At 48.9% G+C, this 18,911-nt stretch overlaps 1 protein-coding gene across 1 annotated transcript in view; it reads left to right on the forward strand.

The window, feature by feature from the left end:
- Nucleotides 1-18,911, forward strand: part of RPTOR (regulatory associated protein of MTOR complex 1) — a 101,453-nt gene that overhangs the window by 19,909 nt on the left and 62,633 nt on the right. Inside the window, exons 4-7 of the mRNA XM_053960242.1 lie at nucleotides 7,712-7,870; nucleotides 10,521-10,667; nucleotides 12,839-13,014; nucleotides 16,888-16,947. Coding sequence (XP_053816217.1) covers nucleotides 7,712-7,870; nucleotides 10,521-10,667; nucleotides 12,839-13,014; nucleotides 16,888-16,947 — 542 coding nt within the window. The remainder of the gene's footprint in view (nucleotides 1-7,711; nucleotides 7,871-10,520; nucleotides 10,668-12,838; nucleotides 13,015-16,887; nucleotides 16,948-18,911) is intronic.

Here is an 18,911-nt window from a genome sequence, read left to right on the forward strand (position 1 = left end):
TTCTCATGAACAAACTGCTCAGAGGCATTTTTTTGGAAGTGTTATTGGATCTCGAGCCTGCGCTGTGAGGATTAGGTACTTTGGAATTCATTTCACACTGGACGTGAAAGCAAGGTCAGGGACTCTGCAGAGGGAAGGTAAAGTCCCACTGCTGGCTCCAGGCACAGGAGGGGATGTGCCACACTCAGAGCTGGCTCCAGCCACCTCCCTGTCCTGGCATCAGCAGGCCCAGCAGCCTCGGGCTGCTCCAGAGGGAATTAGCACAGGGGAGATGGGGAGGGGTTTGAAATGCACCCAAATATCTGCAGAGGACTTGCCTCAGACTGGCAAGAGTCTCCCTTTGCTCAGTTTAGTGTTTAAATTAAAGCATCTCTAAGTTATGGTTTGTCTTCACTATAATGAGTATTTTTCAAGTTAGCAATGACTAATAATTTGATCAGGAATGTTTTCTCCTGGCCTGTGTTAACCAGGTTAAGCTGCTGCCTCTAATGTCAATTTGAGATTTCTAGCACACTCCCTTGTACTTAAATATGCAGTTTTTATTATCTTGGCCTAATCCTCATGAATTTGCATCAGGGTAATTTTATGTGCCCACAGCCTAAAATTAAAACACCTAAAAGGAAGTGGTGGGTTTTTTTTTAATATAAAATTAAGAAGCTTGATGTCTGTGGATATGGTTCAGAATAATTTGTATTTGCATGATGTGTCCAGCCCAAGAGTTATTGTGGCCATATCAGTGTGGGCTTGAGGTGATTGGGTTTGTGATTGATGGGTAGTGGAGTCACTTCTTACAGGGCTGAGTTATCTCTGAGCTTATCACACAACAGACTCTGCAGGCTGGGCTGGGATCCTGCCTGGCACTGCTGGGTCCTGCTCTGGGATCCTGCCTGGCACAGCTGGGTCCTGCTCTGGGATCCTGCCTGGCACAGCTGGGTCCTGCTCTGGGATCCTGCCTGGCACAGCTGGATCCTGCTCTGGGATCCTGCCCTGGCACAGCTGGGTCCTGCCCTGGGATCCTGCCCTGGGATCCTGCCCTGGGATCCTGCCCTGGGATCCTGCCCTGGCACTGCTGGGTCCTGCCCTGGGATCCTGCCCTGGGATCCTGCCCTGGGATCCTGCCCTGGGATCCTGCCTGGCACAGCTGGGTCCTGCCCTGGGATCCTGCCCTGGGATCCTGCCTGGCACTGCTGAATCCTGCTCTGGGATCCTGCCCTGGCACAGCTGGATCCTGCTCTGGGATCCTGCCCTGGCACAGCTGGATCCTGCCCTGGCACTGCTGAATCCTGCTCTGGGATCCTGCCCTGGCACAGCTGGGTCCTGCCCTGGGATCCTGCCCTGGGATCCTGCCCTGGCACTGCTGAATCCTGCTCTGGGATCCTGCCCTGGCACAGCTGGATCCTGCCCTGGGATCCTGCCCTGGGATCCTGCCCTGGCACTGCTGGGTCCTGCCCTGGGATGTTTATTGTGGAATTGTGCAAAGTGTTCGTGTGCAGCTCTGCGTTTGCCTGTCCTTTGATGTGTCTCCAAAGCCAGTGTAAATGCAGGATCCTAAACCTTCCTTTGATGCAAGAAGAGAGCTGTGGTTTAGTCAGGATTGAAATGTGATCACGGTGAGTTGCAGGCTTGGGTTATTAATCACCCTTTTGGATGAACCAAAGTATTTTTGTTTGTGAGTGAAGCCTGTGGTTTTTCACTAGAACAGCTTCCCCCTCAGCAGGCCTGGAACCAGGCCAGCCTGGCAGCACATGGAGACAAACTCTGGGAGAAGCCTGTAGTAGAGGAGTTAGGGAAAGGAAATTGGTGAGTACAGAACGAGTGGCACTGAAAATCCTCTTCCAGGGCTCTGCTGAGCCCTGCCCCTGGCAGGGGCTGCCTGCAGTGCCTCTGGATCAGCCCTGCCAGCAGCAGGCAGGGTTCCTGCCCCTCCCTGCCAGGGATGCTTGTGACTGTGCTGGATGAGCCAGCCTGCAAAACAGATCCTCTTGGAGCTTCCCAGAGACTTCCCTCCATGGACAAAATGAGGGATTCTCCTCCACCTGCCTGTTTTATCAGCAAGCCTTTATACATGGAGTTTCCTCCAAATCTGTGTTGAGATCTTGCTAAATATCCTCTGGGAATTCAAATGGGTTTATATCAAAAAGATACTTCTTCTCATCTCTGTGCTCTTTGATTTCTTTAGGAAACTCTACAAGATAAGAGTTTGATTTGAAAAGTCTGGCTTCTCATTAGAGATGCTGAATGGGCTCTTCCCCAAAGTGTTTGTTCATGGTTCTGTTTGTTTATTACCATTCCACCAACGTGCCCAGCACAGAGCTCAGCCTGGATTTCCTCTGGATTCCTTTAGAAGCTGATGCCATTCTTCCTGCTTTCCCCTTTCCTGGTACCCAGGTGGTTTCAGAGGGATTTGACCATCTACAGGTGGTGCTCAGTAATTCAGTATTTGGGATAACTCGGTTTATGCTTTTTGGTTCCTGGAGATGGGATGGGGTTGTTGGAACTGGGGGTCTCACTGTGTCACCCACAGTGGCTGGGGATGGCCGCACCAGCTCTGGGCTTCTCAGCTTGCTGAAATTGTCTGATCCTATCTTGGATTTTCCTTTTTTTTCTTCTTCTTTTTGGCCACGTTCCTGTTCGCTGCTTGGATGCTCCAATGTGTTCAGGAGATTTAAAAAGTAAAATAGAATGGTGCTGCTTTGCTGTGTGCACCACATGTTCCTCCTGGCTGTGAATTTTTGACATATATGTGCCTGTTTTATGTGTCTGAGCCCCACTTTGTTCCAGACACTCTCAGGAACACATTGCATCGAACTGGCAGCTGCCTCATATAAAGTGGAATATGAATTAATTCAATTTTATGCTCTTCACTTAAAAGAAAATCCAGGATTTTTAGTGTTCATCTTTCACAGGTCTTCAAGCGTCTGAGAAGCATTTCTGTCTGGGGTGGTTTTGTCCTTTGCCTTAGTGTGAGATATTTGCCTTAGTGTGGCTGAACTTCCATAACAGCAGGGATGCTGATCCAGGCTGGGTCCCTGAGCAGCAGGGATGGGTTTGTGCACACAGCCAGGAGAGCTGCTGTGGAACTGCCCACCCTTGCCCTGGAAGCTGCTGGTGTCACTCCTCTTGGATTGTAGTCACTTACTTCTTTGTAAGGCTTCTTATAGTGGAGTTTTTCCAATTTGGGCATTGTTCCAAAAACCTCTCTCTTGGAATAATTAGCTTGCTTTGATTCCTTTTAATGAAATCATGTGGAGTAGGCTGGCTGTGTGCATGGCAAAGTCACAGGTTTAATGTCTTCTCTCTGCTTTTGGAAACTGGGATGCAGATCTGCTCCAAGAGGCAGCTGCACGCTGGGCTGGTCCTTGGGGTTTGGATTAGGGAGAAGCATTGCTGAGGATAAGGGAAAGCTGCATCTCAGAGTTTGGGACCCACCCTGGGGAGGCTTTGCTGCCAGCCCAGGATGTGGAGGTGATGGGTTCTGCACTGGGGTGACTGGGGTGGGACTGCTTCCTCCAGGAAATCCCACCCAGCCTTGCTCTGGGGTTCCACAGGGCAGGAAAGCTTCCAGCCCCAGGGCTTGTCCATGCCCTGCAGGTATGGAATCATGGAATTGGGTTGGAGGGGACCTTACAGACCACACAGAGCAGCAGTCCAAGAGGGAACATTGGAACCTCAAACACTGCAGCTGAATTGCCTCTGTTTCATTTCTTTTACTCACCACATGCAGTGCCTTGTGTGTGCCACTTGCATTTGGGATTCTTTGTCACCCAGAAGCTGTTTAAAAAAACCCAATCTCCAGCCAAATAAAGCTTTTATATCTCATTATAGATTCTGGGTAGGAGCATCCTTCTTCTGCAAGGAGGTGTAAAAGGCAGTTTCAGTATAAAATACTGAATGTTGGAGTAGTTTTTTCTGTGGATAAATTTGGAACACATTCAGTAAGGTATCTTAGGGATAAAAGGGGAGTGACTTCAGGATTTGTTCTGCTGAATGAGAAGAGGATGGATGATGTTACAGCTTGTGAAAAGCAGAGGCTCTGGATGCCAGCAGAGACATTTGTCATACATTTTTCATACACTTTGTATCCCCTGCACTGGGGTTGGGGTTTTGGCGTGGGATCACACACACAAACTGTGGTCTGAGTCTTGTGGAGTCCTGCAACACACACTGAGGTCCTGGCCTGCAGGAGAATGAAAGGGGAACGCTTGAGTTTTACAGCTTTGATGAGAAAATAGGTTTATCCTCGTGTTTTCTTAAGGGGAAAAAAAACCCATCTCCCTGCTGAAAGAGCCGTGGGGCTCCAGCAGTGCCTGCTGGGCTGGGCAGTGCCAGTGGTCACAGGAACCTGGCCTGGCTTCCAGAACTTTCCATTGCCACTGAGAGTTGAGCAACACCAGCAACTTCAGTCCCCTGTTCTGTCACCTCTGGCACTCTGCATCCCTTCCTTTTCACGGGGCCTGATCCTGAGCTGAGTTTCCTGGGCTCAGCAGCTGGCAGGGTGAGCAGAGCTGAGTTTGGGAGGTGGTGACGAGCCAGTTCTGGTGGCTCAGGTGACAGCCAAGCCCTGGCACAGCCACGGAGCTGCTGCAGCCCTGGCTCCTCAGGAAAGGGGTCTCTGCCTGGGGCTCCTCCTCAGTGCTGCACGTGTGCCTTGGCCCCATTAACAATTAAAGGAAAACCTGTAATTAGGTGAAGTTTCCAAAGCAGAGGCAGTAATTGAAGCTGAAAATCGAGAGGACTGTGGGGATTTCTGCAGCCAGTGCATCCTGACATTCCAGTGGGGTAGGAGTTGATGAATCCACTGAAGGGGCTTTTCCCCTCTGGACAGACTCGTGTTGGGGAGGTCACTGCTGTGCCCTGCTAGGCAGTGAGCACCTGGCTGGTTTATTTTCCCTTTGAAAGAAGTAAATCCCTTGTGAAACAAGCAGACAGTAATCTGGGAGGTCATTCCGTGGGATGTCAGGGGAGGATCAGCACCACAGCTTCGAGTGGGACCATCTCACTTCCCATTTCAGCATTAAACGTGGGAAATGTCCACAGGAAAACCACAGGAAAAGCCCCAGACTGGTTTCTTTTCCTGGTCTGGGTGCCAGAACTCCTTTCTATTGAAACTCTTCCCACTCCCTGCAAATCTGTCAGTACAGTGTTTCATCAGTCCTGCTGGGAGCTGGAGGGGAAGGAATCAGCACCTTGGCAGGGAAGGTAGAGGAATAAGGATGGGAGGAAAGAAAAAGACAAAAAAGGCACCACCTGGGCTGGTGTGTTACTCACGTACTGGTTCTTGTCACAGCTAAAACTCCCACCTGAGTCCTGAGCTGGGCTCAGACTGTGCTTATTCACAGCTCCCTCCCCTCCTTTCCATTCCCTCGTCCTCGTGTTGCTCCAGGCCCAAATGATCTGTTTGCAGTTTGGAAATTGAGATCTACAGACTTTAGTTTTAGAGTCTGAATCCACCTCCATTAACTGCGAGCTGTGTTTAATATTGATGCTCCAGGGACGTGAGGAGGGATGGAATGAGCCTGTTCTCCTGTGGAAAAAAAGCTGAAATTCCCCAGCACTCTGCTTTGGGTGGCTGGTGAAGCTGCCAGCAGCCAGGCTGGGATTTAAGGGGCACATTTTTGCAAATCAGAGTCTTCATCACTACTCTGAGCGGAGAGAGGAGGAGGTGGGGGCTCCGTGGGAAGATTAATGCAGCCTCTTGGCTTTCCTGAGTGCTGAGGTTCCCAGAAAGGATGAGGGTGTCACATCACTGCTTCCTGCTTCATATTTTTCCTCCTTTCGCTTGCTTTTCTTGGGTGTTGCCAGCATTAAATGCTGCCATTCATTGTTCCCTCTCCCCTGCTGGCTGGAGACTCTGACTGTTAATTGAGCAGCACTGTATCTGCTCTTCAGGCTTCTCAGGTAAACAATTTAAGTCCTTCATCCTCTTTTACTGTGACATTTTAAGACTTTCTCAGCGTTGGCTGTCGCAGAGAAAAACCTAAAAAGCCCAAATTCTGCAGCCTTGGTTTGGTTTATAAACAGGCTCCCAATGGCAGCTCTTGGAGAGGTGTGTTTGTCCTGCTCTTAAACTTGGGTCTTTATTTCACTACATCAGATTGAAGGTTTTTATTGTGATTCTGGGGTTTCAGTCTCTGCAGCTCTGGAGAAGAGAGAAAGAGCCAGGCTTTTGTCTTTCAAAGGACAGTTGAAAGACTTCCTGTTATTATTTGGCCTTACTTCAAAAAAATGCACTTTTGAGCGTGACAAACCAGCTCCCACCTGGGTGTCTTGAACTCAGCCAAGCTAAAAGGAGTTTGAAGCATTGGGGTTTTTGCCAGTTTGATTTTTTCCTCCATCCTCCAATGTGCCCTGAGTTCAGTGCTCATAGGAGCAGTAACGGGGTGTCCACAGGCACACTGGGGGAATACATCCATTTTTCCCAAGGCAAAGGACAATTTCCAAGGGCTCTCCATCACTTTCCCCCCTTCTTACCCAACTGCTTGAATGTCAAATTCCTGAGCCTTTTGTGTCCTTTTGTCTCGAGAATGGTGTCGACCTATACAATTTCCTCTCTTCAAGAGAGAGAATTTGTTCAGTTGGAGGTGTAGAGAATCTGAATTGGAGGATTAAGTCAGGGGTTACTTGTGAGACTGGCTAATGTTGAAACAGATTTCACCTTCTTAAGGCTTTTTGAATATTAATAATTGAAAAGTGAGTGAGCAGGGTGGGAGCTGGGAGCTGTGCTAAGCTCCCTCCAGCCTGTGCTGTTGGTGTGTGTGACAGTCCCACACAGCACCAGACACGCTTTGTTTATCCAGCCCCACTGCCACTGGTTTGTGTTTCCTTTCCCAAAGCAGCCAGTTCCTATCCACACTGGAACTGATGCCTGGAGAGGGTGCCTGGTTGGACAGAGTTAAAGTGGTGATGTATTAAAAGGCCTCAAAGGATTCACCTTGGGCAGCACAAGAGCCCAGCCAGGGCTACACCCAAGATGGACCCTGAGTCAGGAATTTTCACACTTTTATAAGTTCTGGTCCATTTCCATGTTGGGTTCATTGTCCAATTCCAGCTCCAGGTTGTGCAGTCCCATCTTCCCAGGTTGCTCTCCTCAATTCCCTGCTGTTTGCACTTTTTGGGCCTTTTTGGGCCTTTTTGTTGTTTGCACTTTTTGGGCCTTTTTGTTGGGCCTTTTTGGGCCTTTTTGTTGTTTGCACTTTTTGGGCCTTTTTGTTGTTTGCACTTTTTGGGCCTTTTTGTTGGGCCTTTTTGGGCCTTTTTGTTGTTTGCACTTTTTGGGCCTTTTTGTTGGGCCTTTTTGGGCCTTTTTGTTGTTTGCACTTTTTGGGCCTTTTTGTTGTTTGCACTTTTTGGGCCTTTTTGTTGGGCCTTTTTGGGCCTTTTTGTTGTTTGCACTTTTTGGGCCTTTTTGTTGTTTGCACTTTTTGGGCCTTTTTGTTGGGCCTTTTTGGGCCTTTTTGTTGTTTGCACTTTTTGGGCCTTTGGGGCCTTTTTGTTGTTTGCACTTTTTGGGCTGGAGCTGTCACAGTGTCCTTGGTTCTGGGGCTGGAAAAGGATTGTTGTGTGTGCCTGGGCTGTGAGGAGAGCTGCTGACACTTCCATGGAGTTCAGGGTCACAGCAATGCAGTGCAGAGCCAGGGAAGCAGAGCAGCTCAGGCTGAAGGCACCAGCAGCAGGGCTGTGTGCAGTGACCGTGTCCCCCTGCTGTGCCCAGGCCAGGTACAAGCAGAGCCTGGACCCCACGGTGGACGAGGTGAAGAAGCTGTGCACGTCTCTGCGCCGCAACGCCAAGGAGGAGCGCGTGCTGTTCCACTACAACGGGCACGGCGTGCCCCGGCCCACGGTCAACGGCGAGATCTGGGTCTTCAACAAGGTGGGTCCGGGCTGGCACAGCCCTGCCAGGCACCTGGGCAGCACAGCTGGCTTTGGGTCGCACGCTGCTTCGGGTTTAGGGACCTCAAAACCCCTCCAGAGCCAGCCCTGCCATGGCAGGGACGCTTCGGCTGTCCCAGGGTGGCCGAGTCGCGATGTCCAGCCTGGCCTTGGGCACTGCCAGGGGTCCAGGGACAGCCCCAGCTGCTCTGGGCACCTCTGCCAGGCCTGCCCACCCTTACTTGCAGTAATAAGCAGACAGGACTCAGTTTCTTCATGAAGGAAAAGCCCATTCTATATTTCCATTGTTTATATTTATAAATATAAGTTATTTGAGACAGCCCCAGCTGCTCTGGGCACCCTGTGCCAGGGCTGCCCACCCTCACTTGTAGTAATAAGCAGACAGGACTCGGTTTCTTCATGAAGGAAAAGCCCATTCTGTATTTCCATTGTTTATAAATATAAGTTATTTGGGGGTGTTTGTTAAGATGGAAGACAAGGAGCAAGATCCTTCCTATTTACAGAAAGGGAACTGTGGGCACTTTGTTGAAGGCAGCTTCGTTGGTTTTAATTTTAATGGATAATTTGGAAAGTTGCACAGAAGCTAAAGCTGTAATACATTTAAAGGAATTTTTACAAGGTACTGTGTTAAACTTCATTGGTTAGCAATACAGTGAAACTCAGTTTATTGGTTGGTAAGGGCTATTGTATATTTCTATCGAATTTTCTCTTTCTAGATGTGTTTACATATTTTCTTCACAGATTCTTATGGGACAGATTTCTTGTTTTTTGCAGGTATTGTTGTATCAGTAAGGAGTAATGTTCTAGTTTAGTTGCTGTTTCCTGAGCAAATCTCAACGTGGCTTCAAAAGGAGAAAAATCAACATGCCCCAACTTCAGACATGTTCATTCTGACATTTTGAGGAGCTTCTCTGCAAGTTTTAAATATCTGAGTTGTTCTCTCAACAACTGGGGGTGAAATCTGTTCACCAGCAGTTTCCAGCTGAGCTGTGGTTGTGGGAAGGGGCCCAGAGGGATGGTGGGAGCAGTGTTGGAGCAGGGACTTCTCCATTCCCAAGCCAGGGAACAAACTGTGTGTCCAGCCCAGCACCAAAGCATCACCCTTTCACTGTGCTTTAGCACCCCTTCTTGCTTCAAACTGCCTCATTTACATATCATTAGCAAAGTCGATGTTTTATGTGACCCCCACAGTAGAGTTGGAACATAAAATTCTTCTGCTTGGAAATACCACAATATTAATCAGAGCTATAATCCCATCTTAGCTGGAGCAAGATGCCTTGGAAATATAAAGGTAAAACAATGCCTGCCCATAAAATGTCGTTGATGGGATGTGTCAGAGCAGGTTTTTTATGTGGAACTTCCTGGGCTTGGAATGTGCTTCACGTGAGTGGTGACCTTAAGAAAGGCTGTTCTTGCCTCATCCCACCCTGCAGTGATTTGTGGAGCTCCAGCTCCCTAAAACTTCGGCTTTCATCAACAAATTGCCCTATTAATTTTAATGAAACAACCCAAACTGTTATAAATGGGCAAAACTGGGTTTGGAAATGCCTCACCCCTCCCTGCCTTACATAACACATGGTTTATGATACCTCCTGTCTTTATCGACGCTGATACGTGTCCTTGAAAATTTGATTTTTGTAAAAAGTTTACTGCTTTTATTACAGCTATTTTAAGTCTCTTGAATTTAAATGAGAGTTATGATCCCATCCATCATCCTGCTGATGTTAATAGGAACATCACAGCTTTTCCTGAGGATTTTGGGCTGAGCTCAGGGTTGGAGGAACACCAGGTTGCTCTCTGCCTGCAGCTGAAAAGGATCCTGCTGCCAGCCACTGGGTGTTTGGTGGTGGCTCTTTGCAGGCAGGAATCTGTGGTTTATATTTTCAGCTCACTTGGTTCAGGATTGGCTCCTCAGAGCTGGTTTTAAGTGGCTGATTTTTATCCTCTTGCCTCCAGTTATTTGGGGGCGTTTGTTAAGATGGGAAACAAGGAACAAGATCCTTCTTATTTACAGAAAGGGAACTGTGGGCACCTCACTCTGTTGAAGGCAGCTTTGTTGGTTTTAATTTTAATGGATAATTTGGAAAGTTGCACAGAAGCTAAAGCTGTAATAAAATTATGAAGCATCTCGTTAGGCTCAGGCGGGGTAGTGCTGATGGGCTGCAGGGGCTTAATTATCCATCCTGATTTATTGATGGGGTTTTCAGTTTAAGATGTTTGATGTTAAATTAAAGACAGCTGGTTTGCATCCTTTATCAGTGTTGCAGAAATTTGGGATAAAATTGGACTATTAAATGCTGTTTGGAGTTGTTAGCACATATCAGAGCTCTAAATATCTGATACTGAAAACTCTTGGCAAAGTTTTGGGCTTTTTTTTTTTTTTTTTTTTTTTAAATTGGGTGTTTCAAATAATGCCACAATAAAATCTGCTCGTCGCTTGCGCTGACCTGGGTTCACATCCTCTCTGTTGGTAGATACTGACTGAGATTTGTGTTCATTAATATGTCCAATCTAGGCTTTACTTTGTGCTTTCAGAGCTGGGTGTGCGGGTGTGTTTTATTGCCCCAGCCAGTTCAGGTGCTGCTCCTTCCGTGGCCCCTGGTGAGAGCAGTGCTGGTTTCCTCCTGCAGAACTACACGCAGTACATCCCCCTGTCCATCTACGACCTGCAGACCTGGATGGGGAGCCCTTCCATCTTCGTCTACGACTGCTCCAACGCCGGCCTGATCGTCAAGTCCTTCAAGCAATTTGCACTACAGAGAGAGCAGGAGCTGGAGGTGAGGGCTCAGGCTGCTGGGCTTTACTGAGCACAAATGAAGTCTAAGCTTGCTTTGCTGTATACGCTGAAAAATGTGGTTCAAACTGTGTTGGAAGGCAAATTAATTTGCAAATAACTTTGCCACTCTTGATCTTTCTGGTTCAGTTTGCTATCCCATTAAACTTGGAATGATTTTCAATACAAGCACTAATTAAATGTTAATGTTAATAGAATCAATTTGGGCCCTAATGGTCTTTTCTGCTGAGATGAATGCTGAGGTGAACAAGACATCATTATTTTGGTTGCAAAACTCTGGTATCTGGGGCCGTATTTCGATGCAGTTGTGGTTTTGTGCTGTTGAAGTGAATGTGAAAATGTGAAACAGCAAAAACCTGATCCACACAGGGATTGTCCTGGTGGTTCCAGCTCTGCAGAGTGTGGAATGTGTTCCCAATGAAAAGCTGTCTTTGGCTGGAAATGGAATTAGTAATAAATTTATTGAAGCAAATCTGAAGTGCAGAGTGGAAGGGAAGAAGCTGGAATGTTCTGTGCAGCCTCCCCCCTGCTGCCTGTAGCTCCCAGGGAAAGGACATTCGTAAAGGTTCACTTCTTTTGGGATTAGAAACCCCAAAACTTCAAGGAAGGAATATTAACTAATCAGGCAACTGAGTGTCACAAATACAACCTCCAAACAGATGTTAGGTGTCCCTGCCTGTCAGTCCTTTCCTTTGGAATTCCAGTTTTTGGAGATGCTTTAGTGGGGGCTCTTTGGCAGGTAGAAATTCCAATGTACTGAAGAAGACAGCTTGATAGCCTGGGATATGCAGATCATTTCATTATCCCTGCTCTTCCATAAAATAATTCCATATTTTGTAACAGTGAGGAACTTCCCATAGTCTGTGGCTTGGGAAGAACATGAATCTGCCAGACAGGGATCAACAGAAGTCAGAGAAAGGTGGTCTGAATATCCTTCCCCAAGTTTTCCTATCAGCCTAGGACTTCCACTGGGATATTTCTGGGGCCTTTCTCCTTTGTTTATACAGTGCTCTCTTCAGCACTTTGGTTTTGGTTTCTCATTCTGTTCCCAAGCAGGTTGAACAGGTCTGACTTCACCTTCCCTTTCCTTGCTTTCTTCACCAATTTCCTTTTCCCCTTGGCTGGCGCTGAGCTCCTGGAGGACTTGGAGGCTGCTGTGGAGGGAGCAGCCCCAGGAGCCCTGTGCTGTGAGGCAGAACCACTGCTCAGGTGGAGTTTGTGCAGGAGAACCTCTGCAAGTCCAGCCAAGGGAGGAGGATGAGCACAAGTGATAAAAGTCCTTATTTCAGCAAACATTCCATTCCATCTTCTCTGGGATTTTTCATCTCGTGGAATATGTGAGGCTACATGGGACAGCTGCTTTAGTATTGCTTCTCTTGCACTGCCATTAATTTGGTTATGAAAACACTTCCAGGGTTATGTGTCTGCTTTTCATTCTGTCCTTAGATTTCATTAACTCCTGGTGCCTGACTGAGGCTCCTGCTCGTGGGGAATAGAAGCAGAGCCCTGCTAACAGAGCAGAGTGCTCACGGCGTCATGAGAGCGTGGAGGGGAATTCATTTGGAAAATTATGAATTATCCAATTGTTCAAATTCATGAAAAGTGAAGCAAAGCTGCAACTGGTGCTCCAGAGGGGCTGCCAGAGTGATCAGGATAATTGTTCCCCATTTCCCTGCTAGGAGATCAGAGGAGTTTGCTCTTCCTTTAATCTGCCAGAGGGATTCTCACCTTCTGATTCCATATCTTGCCCTAATGAAAAAAAATGCAAAATGTTGGAAAGAAACTTTGGTGGCTGAAGTTTACTTAGTTTACCTGGTTCAGAAAGGTGCTGGGAAGATTATGTAGGTTTTCACTCCCTGAATTATTAGTCTCAAATATCATATTCTTAGTCAAAATCTCAAACAGGAGAATCCCTGTGCTTTTGGAAAATGGGAACGTTGGTCTGTAGGGCATTTTAACTTTATAGACTGAGGTTTGGTCTGCAGGGCATTTCTGGACTGGCTCTGGACTGAGTGCTGTTAATTAGATAGGAGTTAAAGCTTGTGCTGGTGCTGCCACAGTCACCAAGAGCTCCAGGGAGCACTGGCAGCTCTCCCTGGGATGTCTCCTGACCCTCCCTGACTCCCCCCTGGGGAATTGCCTTGTTCTCCACAGGTGGCTGCCATTAACCCCAACCACCCCCTTGCCCAGATGCCTCTGCCCCCCTCCATGAAGAACTGCATCCAGCTGGCAGCCTGTGAGGCCAACGAGCTGCTGCCCATGATCCCAGACCTGCCTGCAGACCTGTTCACCTCCTGCCTCACCACCCCCATCAAGATCGCGCTGCGCTGGTGAGTGAGACCCCCCTGCCCCCCTGCCCGGGGCACAGCAGGGCTCTGGGAACCCAAATGCTGCTCCTGACCCAGAGCAACCCTGCAATATTGAACAGCAGGGCTGGAACTGGGCGCTGGGGACACAGGCTTATTAATGAGAGCTAGAAAGGTGAAAATATTGTTATCTTCTACTTATTGCGTTTTCGTTTCCAGCTCAATATCTAGGTTTGCTCCGATTGAGGGGTTTACTGATCTGGGAATGAAATATCTGCTTCCCCAGAGAGCAGGAATGGTACATAGTGCAATACAGCTTTCTGCAAACTGTCCTTTGCACAAATCACATTCCAAATATTGCAGTTGCTGTAAATAATGCAGTAGCTCTAAACAGTGCTGGAGTGAGAGGAAGGGAGTGATAAACCAGGGAAAGATGTTCTGGAATGACAGCCCGAGTTAATTAGGCAGAAAGTGAGAAAAGGCTGCTCCAGAGAGCAGGAGCTTTCCAAGAGCAGTGTTTTATCCAACACCAGGGGCCTGAGTGTGGAGCCCCCAGAGCTCAGAGGCTCTTCCAGCTGCTCCTCTCAAGTTTGTGCCTGGTCCAGAATGGAAAAACTTCAGGGCGTTTGCTGGATTTGCTTGGAACAGGCAGAAGCCCACGGACACTGCAGGTGGTGGTGAGAAATTGTCACCAGAGCTCCAAGAGTTACTCACTGCCCTTTGGGGACATTTGTAATAAATTACAATTCTTTAAACTCTGTTTCACATTAGCAGCAAACTGAGCGAGCTCCTGTGGCCAGGCTCTGGTTTGGGTGTGTGAAGTTCTGTAGGAGAGGTTTTTTGGTGGGTTTTGTTTGTTAGCTATGCTAAGAAAGGTTTTTTTGGGATACTCTGATCTGTTCAGGAATTTCCTGTTCCTCATCTCCATGGGAACATGGCTGAGGGGCTGAGCAGGGCAGGTTCTCCACAGGCTACACCTGCACGAGCATGGGAGATTCTCTGAGCTGTGTCTCAGGGGGTTTGACAGGAAAGGTGTTTGTAAAACTGCTCAGGAGAAGGGTTTAAACACCTCAGCCCCACCTGGCTGACGCTGGAAGGTGCCATGGGAACTCCTGGGTGGTGAAGAATTTCCTCCCACTTCCAACCCAGTGATTGTGTGGTGTTCACTGCACTCTCAGGGATTTAGTTCTCTGATGAAGATTATGCTCCTTCTGTGTTCCCAGTTGATTGGCATTGGTGCAGGTGTGGTTTCATCCATGCAATCCTGTAAATTATAAGTGCTGCTGTGGATCATTGGTTTTTACTGATGTTAAACACCAGAAATGCAAAACCAGACCCTCTGCTGCATTCTGAGAGTTTGATCCAAGCTGTGTTGATGTCCTTAAGGTGTTAACCAAAAATCAACACAGAGACCTTTGCCATTAAAACTTTCTTTTTCCTTCATCTCAGCCCTTTTCCTAAAGCTGACCCAGAACCCTGTGGAAGTGCTTTTGAAATATAACATTTGTGCAGTTCCAGGCTGGCACTCTAATGAGGTTTCATATAGGGAATTTATGGGCAAATGAAAGTTCGGGTAAATGTTTATCCATCCCATGTTGTTCTCTGTAGCAAAGTCACTGAAGGACAAAATCCCTCATCAGCTGGGGCTGCAGCTGCAGCCACTTCTGTCTAATTCCAGGGGAAGGGAAATTGATGCTGGGAAGAGAAGCACAGGTCAGCCAAGCCCTTGGGCTGTGGGGCAGGGGACTCCTGATGGCAGCCTGCAGTTCCAGGAGCCTGGAGCGTGGCTTGGCTGTGTGGCTGCTGATTGTCCTTGTGTGTGAGAGCTGGCGTGTTCCAGCCAGATCCTGCAGCTATATAAAGCTCCGGGCGAGGCAAAGCGGGAGCTAAGCTGCAGGGATTGTTAATCCTGACAGATCTGGCTGTCGGGGGGCAGGCAGGGGTGTTGAGGAGTGCTTGGAGCCCTGCTTGACGCAGATCCTGGTGCCTCACGCGCCCCAAAGCACGGGCAGCTCCCCTGGCAGCTGAGCTCAGGCACACTCGTGTGCCTGCCGTGCCGTCGCTCCTGGAAGTGCAAAGGAGCTGCAGTCACACAGCTGGAACTGGCCCCAGCTGACTTCAGCCGTGCAGCTGTGAAGTCTGGTCCGTGCAGAGGGGTAGGGATCCCAAAAAGGGCTGCAGAACCCCCAAACAGCAAGGGGCAGAGCACTGGGGAGCTGCTCAGCCAGGGGAGTTTGAGATGTGCACTCTCCTCCAGAAGGCACAGCCAGCACGGGAAGGGAGCAGGGAATGGGAAAGGACCAGAGCTGTGCCTGCTGCTGCTCTGTTTAAGGTGTTTTATGGGGATTTCCCTAATGTATTTATTTTGCATTTCTGCTTGAGATTTTGGGGTTAACTCAGCCAGTCCTCTGACCCACGTTGGTTTAGACAAACTGCACTGAGTTTCAAAATATTCCCGTGATACTGAGCACCATTTCCTGCGTGTCTGGGATTGGGCTGGGAGGGACCTGAAAGCCCATCCAGTGCCACCCCCTGCCATGGGCAGGGACACCTCCCACTGTCCCAGGGTGTCCTGTCCAGCCTGGTCTTTGAGGTCTTCCCTTTATCTTCAGTAATCTGAGGATATTAGCACCTTCCACTATCCCAGGGTGCTCCAAGTTCTGTCAGAGCTAGCCTGGGACACTTCCAGGGCCAGCCTGCTTTGGAGGCAGCAGATGTCACAAACTCTGCAGCCTCATCCCAGGGCCCTGGCTCTGCCATCCTGAGTCTGCCTGGGGCTGTTTAGGAGGGAGTTTCCCTGCGTGGTTCTGTAATGCACTGTCATAAGAATTTTGTATTTCAGCAGATTGCACAGGGATCCCACTGCAGGTTCCTGGGATCTTTATGGCTTCTCTTTCTGCTGGATGACACACACGTCAGGAGAACAGCCTGGGGACCATGAGCTTTCCAGAGCCTGTCCCAGTCCTGGGCTCCAGTGGATGCCCTTCAGGCAGGGGATGGCACAGGAAAACTGGAGCGGTGCTCAGGATCTCAGAAATGAGCTCTGTCTTGTTTTTAATGAGTAATTGTTCCTTTTATCTGGGGACAAACCCTTTGGACGTGGATACTGTGGCTCTGGTGAGGAGAGATGTGGGAGATGGGATTGCTGGCCAGCTGAGCCCTGGGTGTCCCCAGAGTGGGGGCCAATGTCAGCTGAGATGCACTGGGGGGTAAATTCCTCCTTAAACAGCAGCCAGTGGGTTCCTGAGGGGCTGGGGCTGTGGAGCTCTCAGAGGGAGCCATTCCAAGCTGGGTTTGCTGGGTTCCCACTGCTGCCCTGTGCTCCCGGCAGGGCTGGAGGAGGGAGGCAGCTCCCCCCTTCCCACACACTCCTGCTTGAGCAGCTTTGGGGAATTTCCAGGCCCTGCTGACAGGACTTTCTGCTGCTCCTGGAGTAGTGGGCTTTGTAAGGCCGAGGAAATGGAGTCAGCAGTTTTTTAAATGAAATAATGGAGGTGTGTGAACCCCTGTTCCTCCCGTCCCCTCCTCCTGCTGTCCCAGGGAAGCCCAGGCAAGGCTGATCATTATTCCAGCAGCACAATCCTCCCTGCCCTGGCGTGCTGCTCCCCAGAGGCTGTGCTGGATGCTGGGAGGCCTTTCCCCCCACGCTGTGCTGGAACACTTGTCACCCTGACAGTTACAGTGGCCCACTTGTGACACCTGACGATGGAAAATCACGAGGGTGACAAATGCTGAGGGCCTCCTTTGGCTCTGATCTCGCCGTGCTGAAGTTTCCTACCCAAACACCATTTTAAAAGCAGAAACAGTGCAATAAAGAGCCCTCCTCCTGCATCCTCTCCACCGAGCCTCGTCATTAAACACTCAATTAGTGTGTTCCATTTTACTGTCTCTCCCCAGGTTCTGCATGCAGAAGAGTGTCAGGCTGGTGCCAGGAGTCACGCTGGATTTAATAGAGAAGTAAGTCAAATTTTGTATGTATTGGTGTGTCCTGAAAGGGGTCAGGAGAACAGGAGGCTGGATGGAAGAAGTGTAAATTCTTAACAGGAAGGTGTTCCCAGAGCTCAGCATGGTGTGGGGATGGAGCTGCCAATGGCACCTTCTCAGGAATGGGCTGAGATCACAGCAGCTCCAATTTGCCATTTTTGCATGTTTGCAATCAGCTGAGGTTCAAAAAGCCTCTCAGTGCTGCCAGCCCTTGCACACAGGTGTGTTGGGTTAGCCAGGTCCATCAGCAGTGTTGATTTTATATGGGAAAAATTGATTATCTCCTCTCAGCTGGGAGAGGGAGTGATAATTTGAATAAAGCTGTGTTTCAGGGACACTCATTGGACCAGAATAAAAATACAGTTTACAACTGACAGAGCAGAGACAAACCCTGACTCTCAGAGGAGGTGTCAGAGTGGTTTTTAGGGAAAGAATTCACCACTGGGTGTTGCTTCCTCTGAAAGCCCTGGGGAAAATGTGCTGGGCTTTGGGTTTCTTGTGGCCTCAAGGAGGAGGGAAGCAGGAAGGAAACCTTACTGGGACTGAGTGCCAGAGGTGTGCAAGGTTTGGGGATGAGGAGGAGACTCAGGCCACTGCAAAAACAACGGCTGTGGTATGTTAATTAATTAACAATTGCTACAAGAGTGTCTCTAATCAAAGACAGGGTGAGGTCGCTGAAGGTCTGAGGCAGCTCTGACTCAGCCTCACAGAGCACTTGGACCTTAAATCCTCTTTGAATAAAGGTTTCCTGGCAGAAATGGGTTTTTGTCCAGGCTCTTGCTCTGTGCCACAGCACACGTGTGTGCCAGCAGCAGCTTCCTGTGGATATCAAATATTTAAACCTCATCCTCTTCATCTCCTCCTTATATCAATTATGGAAAACACAGATTTTTATTACAGTCTCGAGACAGAGCTGGAATAATTCCTGGATTGCCTATGTGTATATTGTAATTTATAATTCAGTTGTCTTCAAAATTGGGGAAGGAGTTTATATTGCAATTAAACTGCAGACTTTGAGGCTAAATGAAGCTGCACCTTCTCTGAAGGGCTCCAATTTCCAATTATCCAGGCTCAGCCCATGTCCTGATGAGGGAACGTGGGGTGGATCCTGATGTGCATTTACATCACAGATCTCCTGAGATGAAGCCAAAGCAATGCCTTAGCTTAGAAATAAAAATCTTTGCTGAAGCCAGACAGCAAAATATAAAGGGGATTTTGATGGAGAGCTGGGGATTTGGGAACTTCTGGTTGCTCCTGCCTTGGGGGCACTTTTCTGTTTGATCCCAGGACTTCAGATCATCTGTGCTGGAGGTGTGGCTGCTGAGTGACATCAACTGGGCTTTGTTCTGCTTTTCAAAAAGTTTGGGAAAAAAACCTAAGGAATGGTTTATGGGAGTAAATCCGTGGTAATGGGAATCCAAAACTGGGTGCCAAGAGTTGGGGGTGTACAGGGATGCTTTAATCTCTGTTGCTGGGCTCCCTCTGCCAAAATCCCCCTCTCAGGGGACCAGGAATGGTATATGGCATTCCTGGGATTTTCAGCTTGGGCCCATTGTGCAGAAAGAGGGAATTCTAAACAAAAATCCCCTGAGAAGGGGGAAGCAAACAAAGCCTTGAGAGCTGTTCCTGCTTCTGGTGGGGCTGAGAGAAGAGAGTCTGTGGCAGTCTGAGGAAATGGCTGTGCCTGGCTCCCAGCTCAGCCTCTCTGTCCCTGGGGAGGAGCTGGGGCTCCAGGGCTGGTGACAAAGGGCCCCTCTGGATGTCACCACGTGGGGGAAGGTCCTGCTGTGGCTGGGCTGGGGCAGAGCCCGCTCCAGGCTGCCGTGCACCAGCACCACATCCATAAAAGTCACCACAAATAACAACCGTGGGACTAAAATTAATGTTTGTTTCTACTTGAAGCATTATCAAATGTCAGGGGCTGGAAATCGCTCGTG

The sequence above is a fragment of the Vidua chalybeata genome, chromosome 19, assembly GCF_026979565.1.
Source record: "Vidua chalybeata isolate OUT-0048 chromosome 19, bVidCha1 merged haplotype, whole genome shotgun sequence".
NCBI classification, from domain to species: Eukaryota; Metazoa; Chordata; class Aves; order Passeriformes; family Viduidae; genus Vidua; species Vidua chalybeata.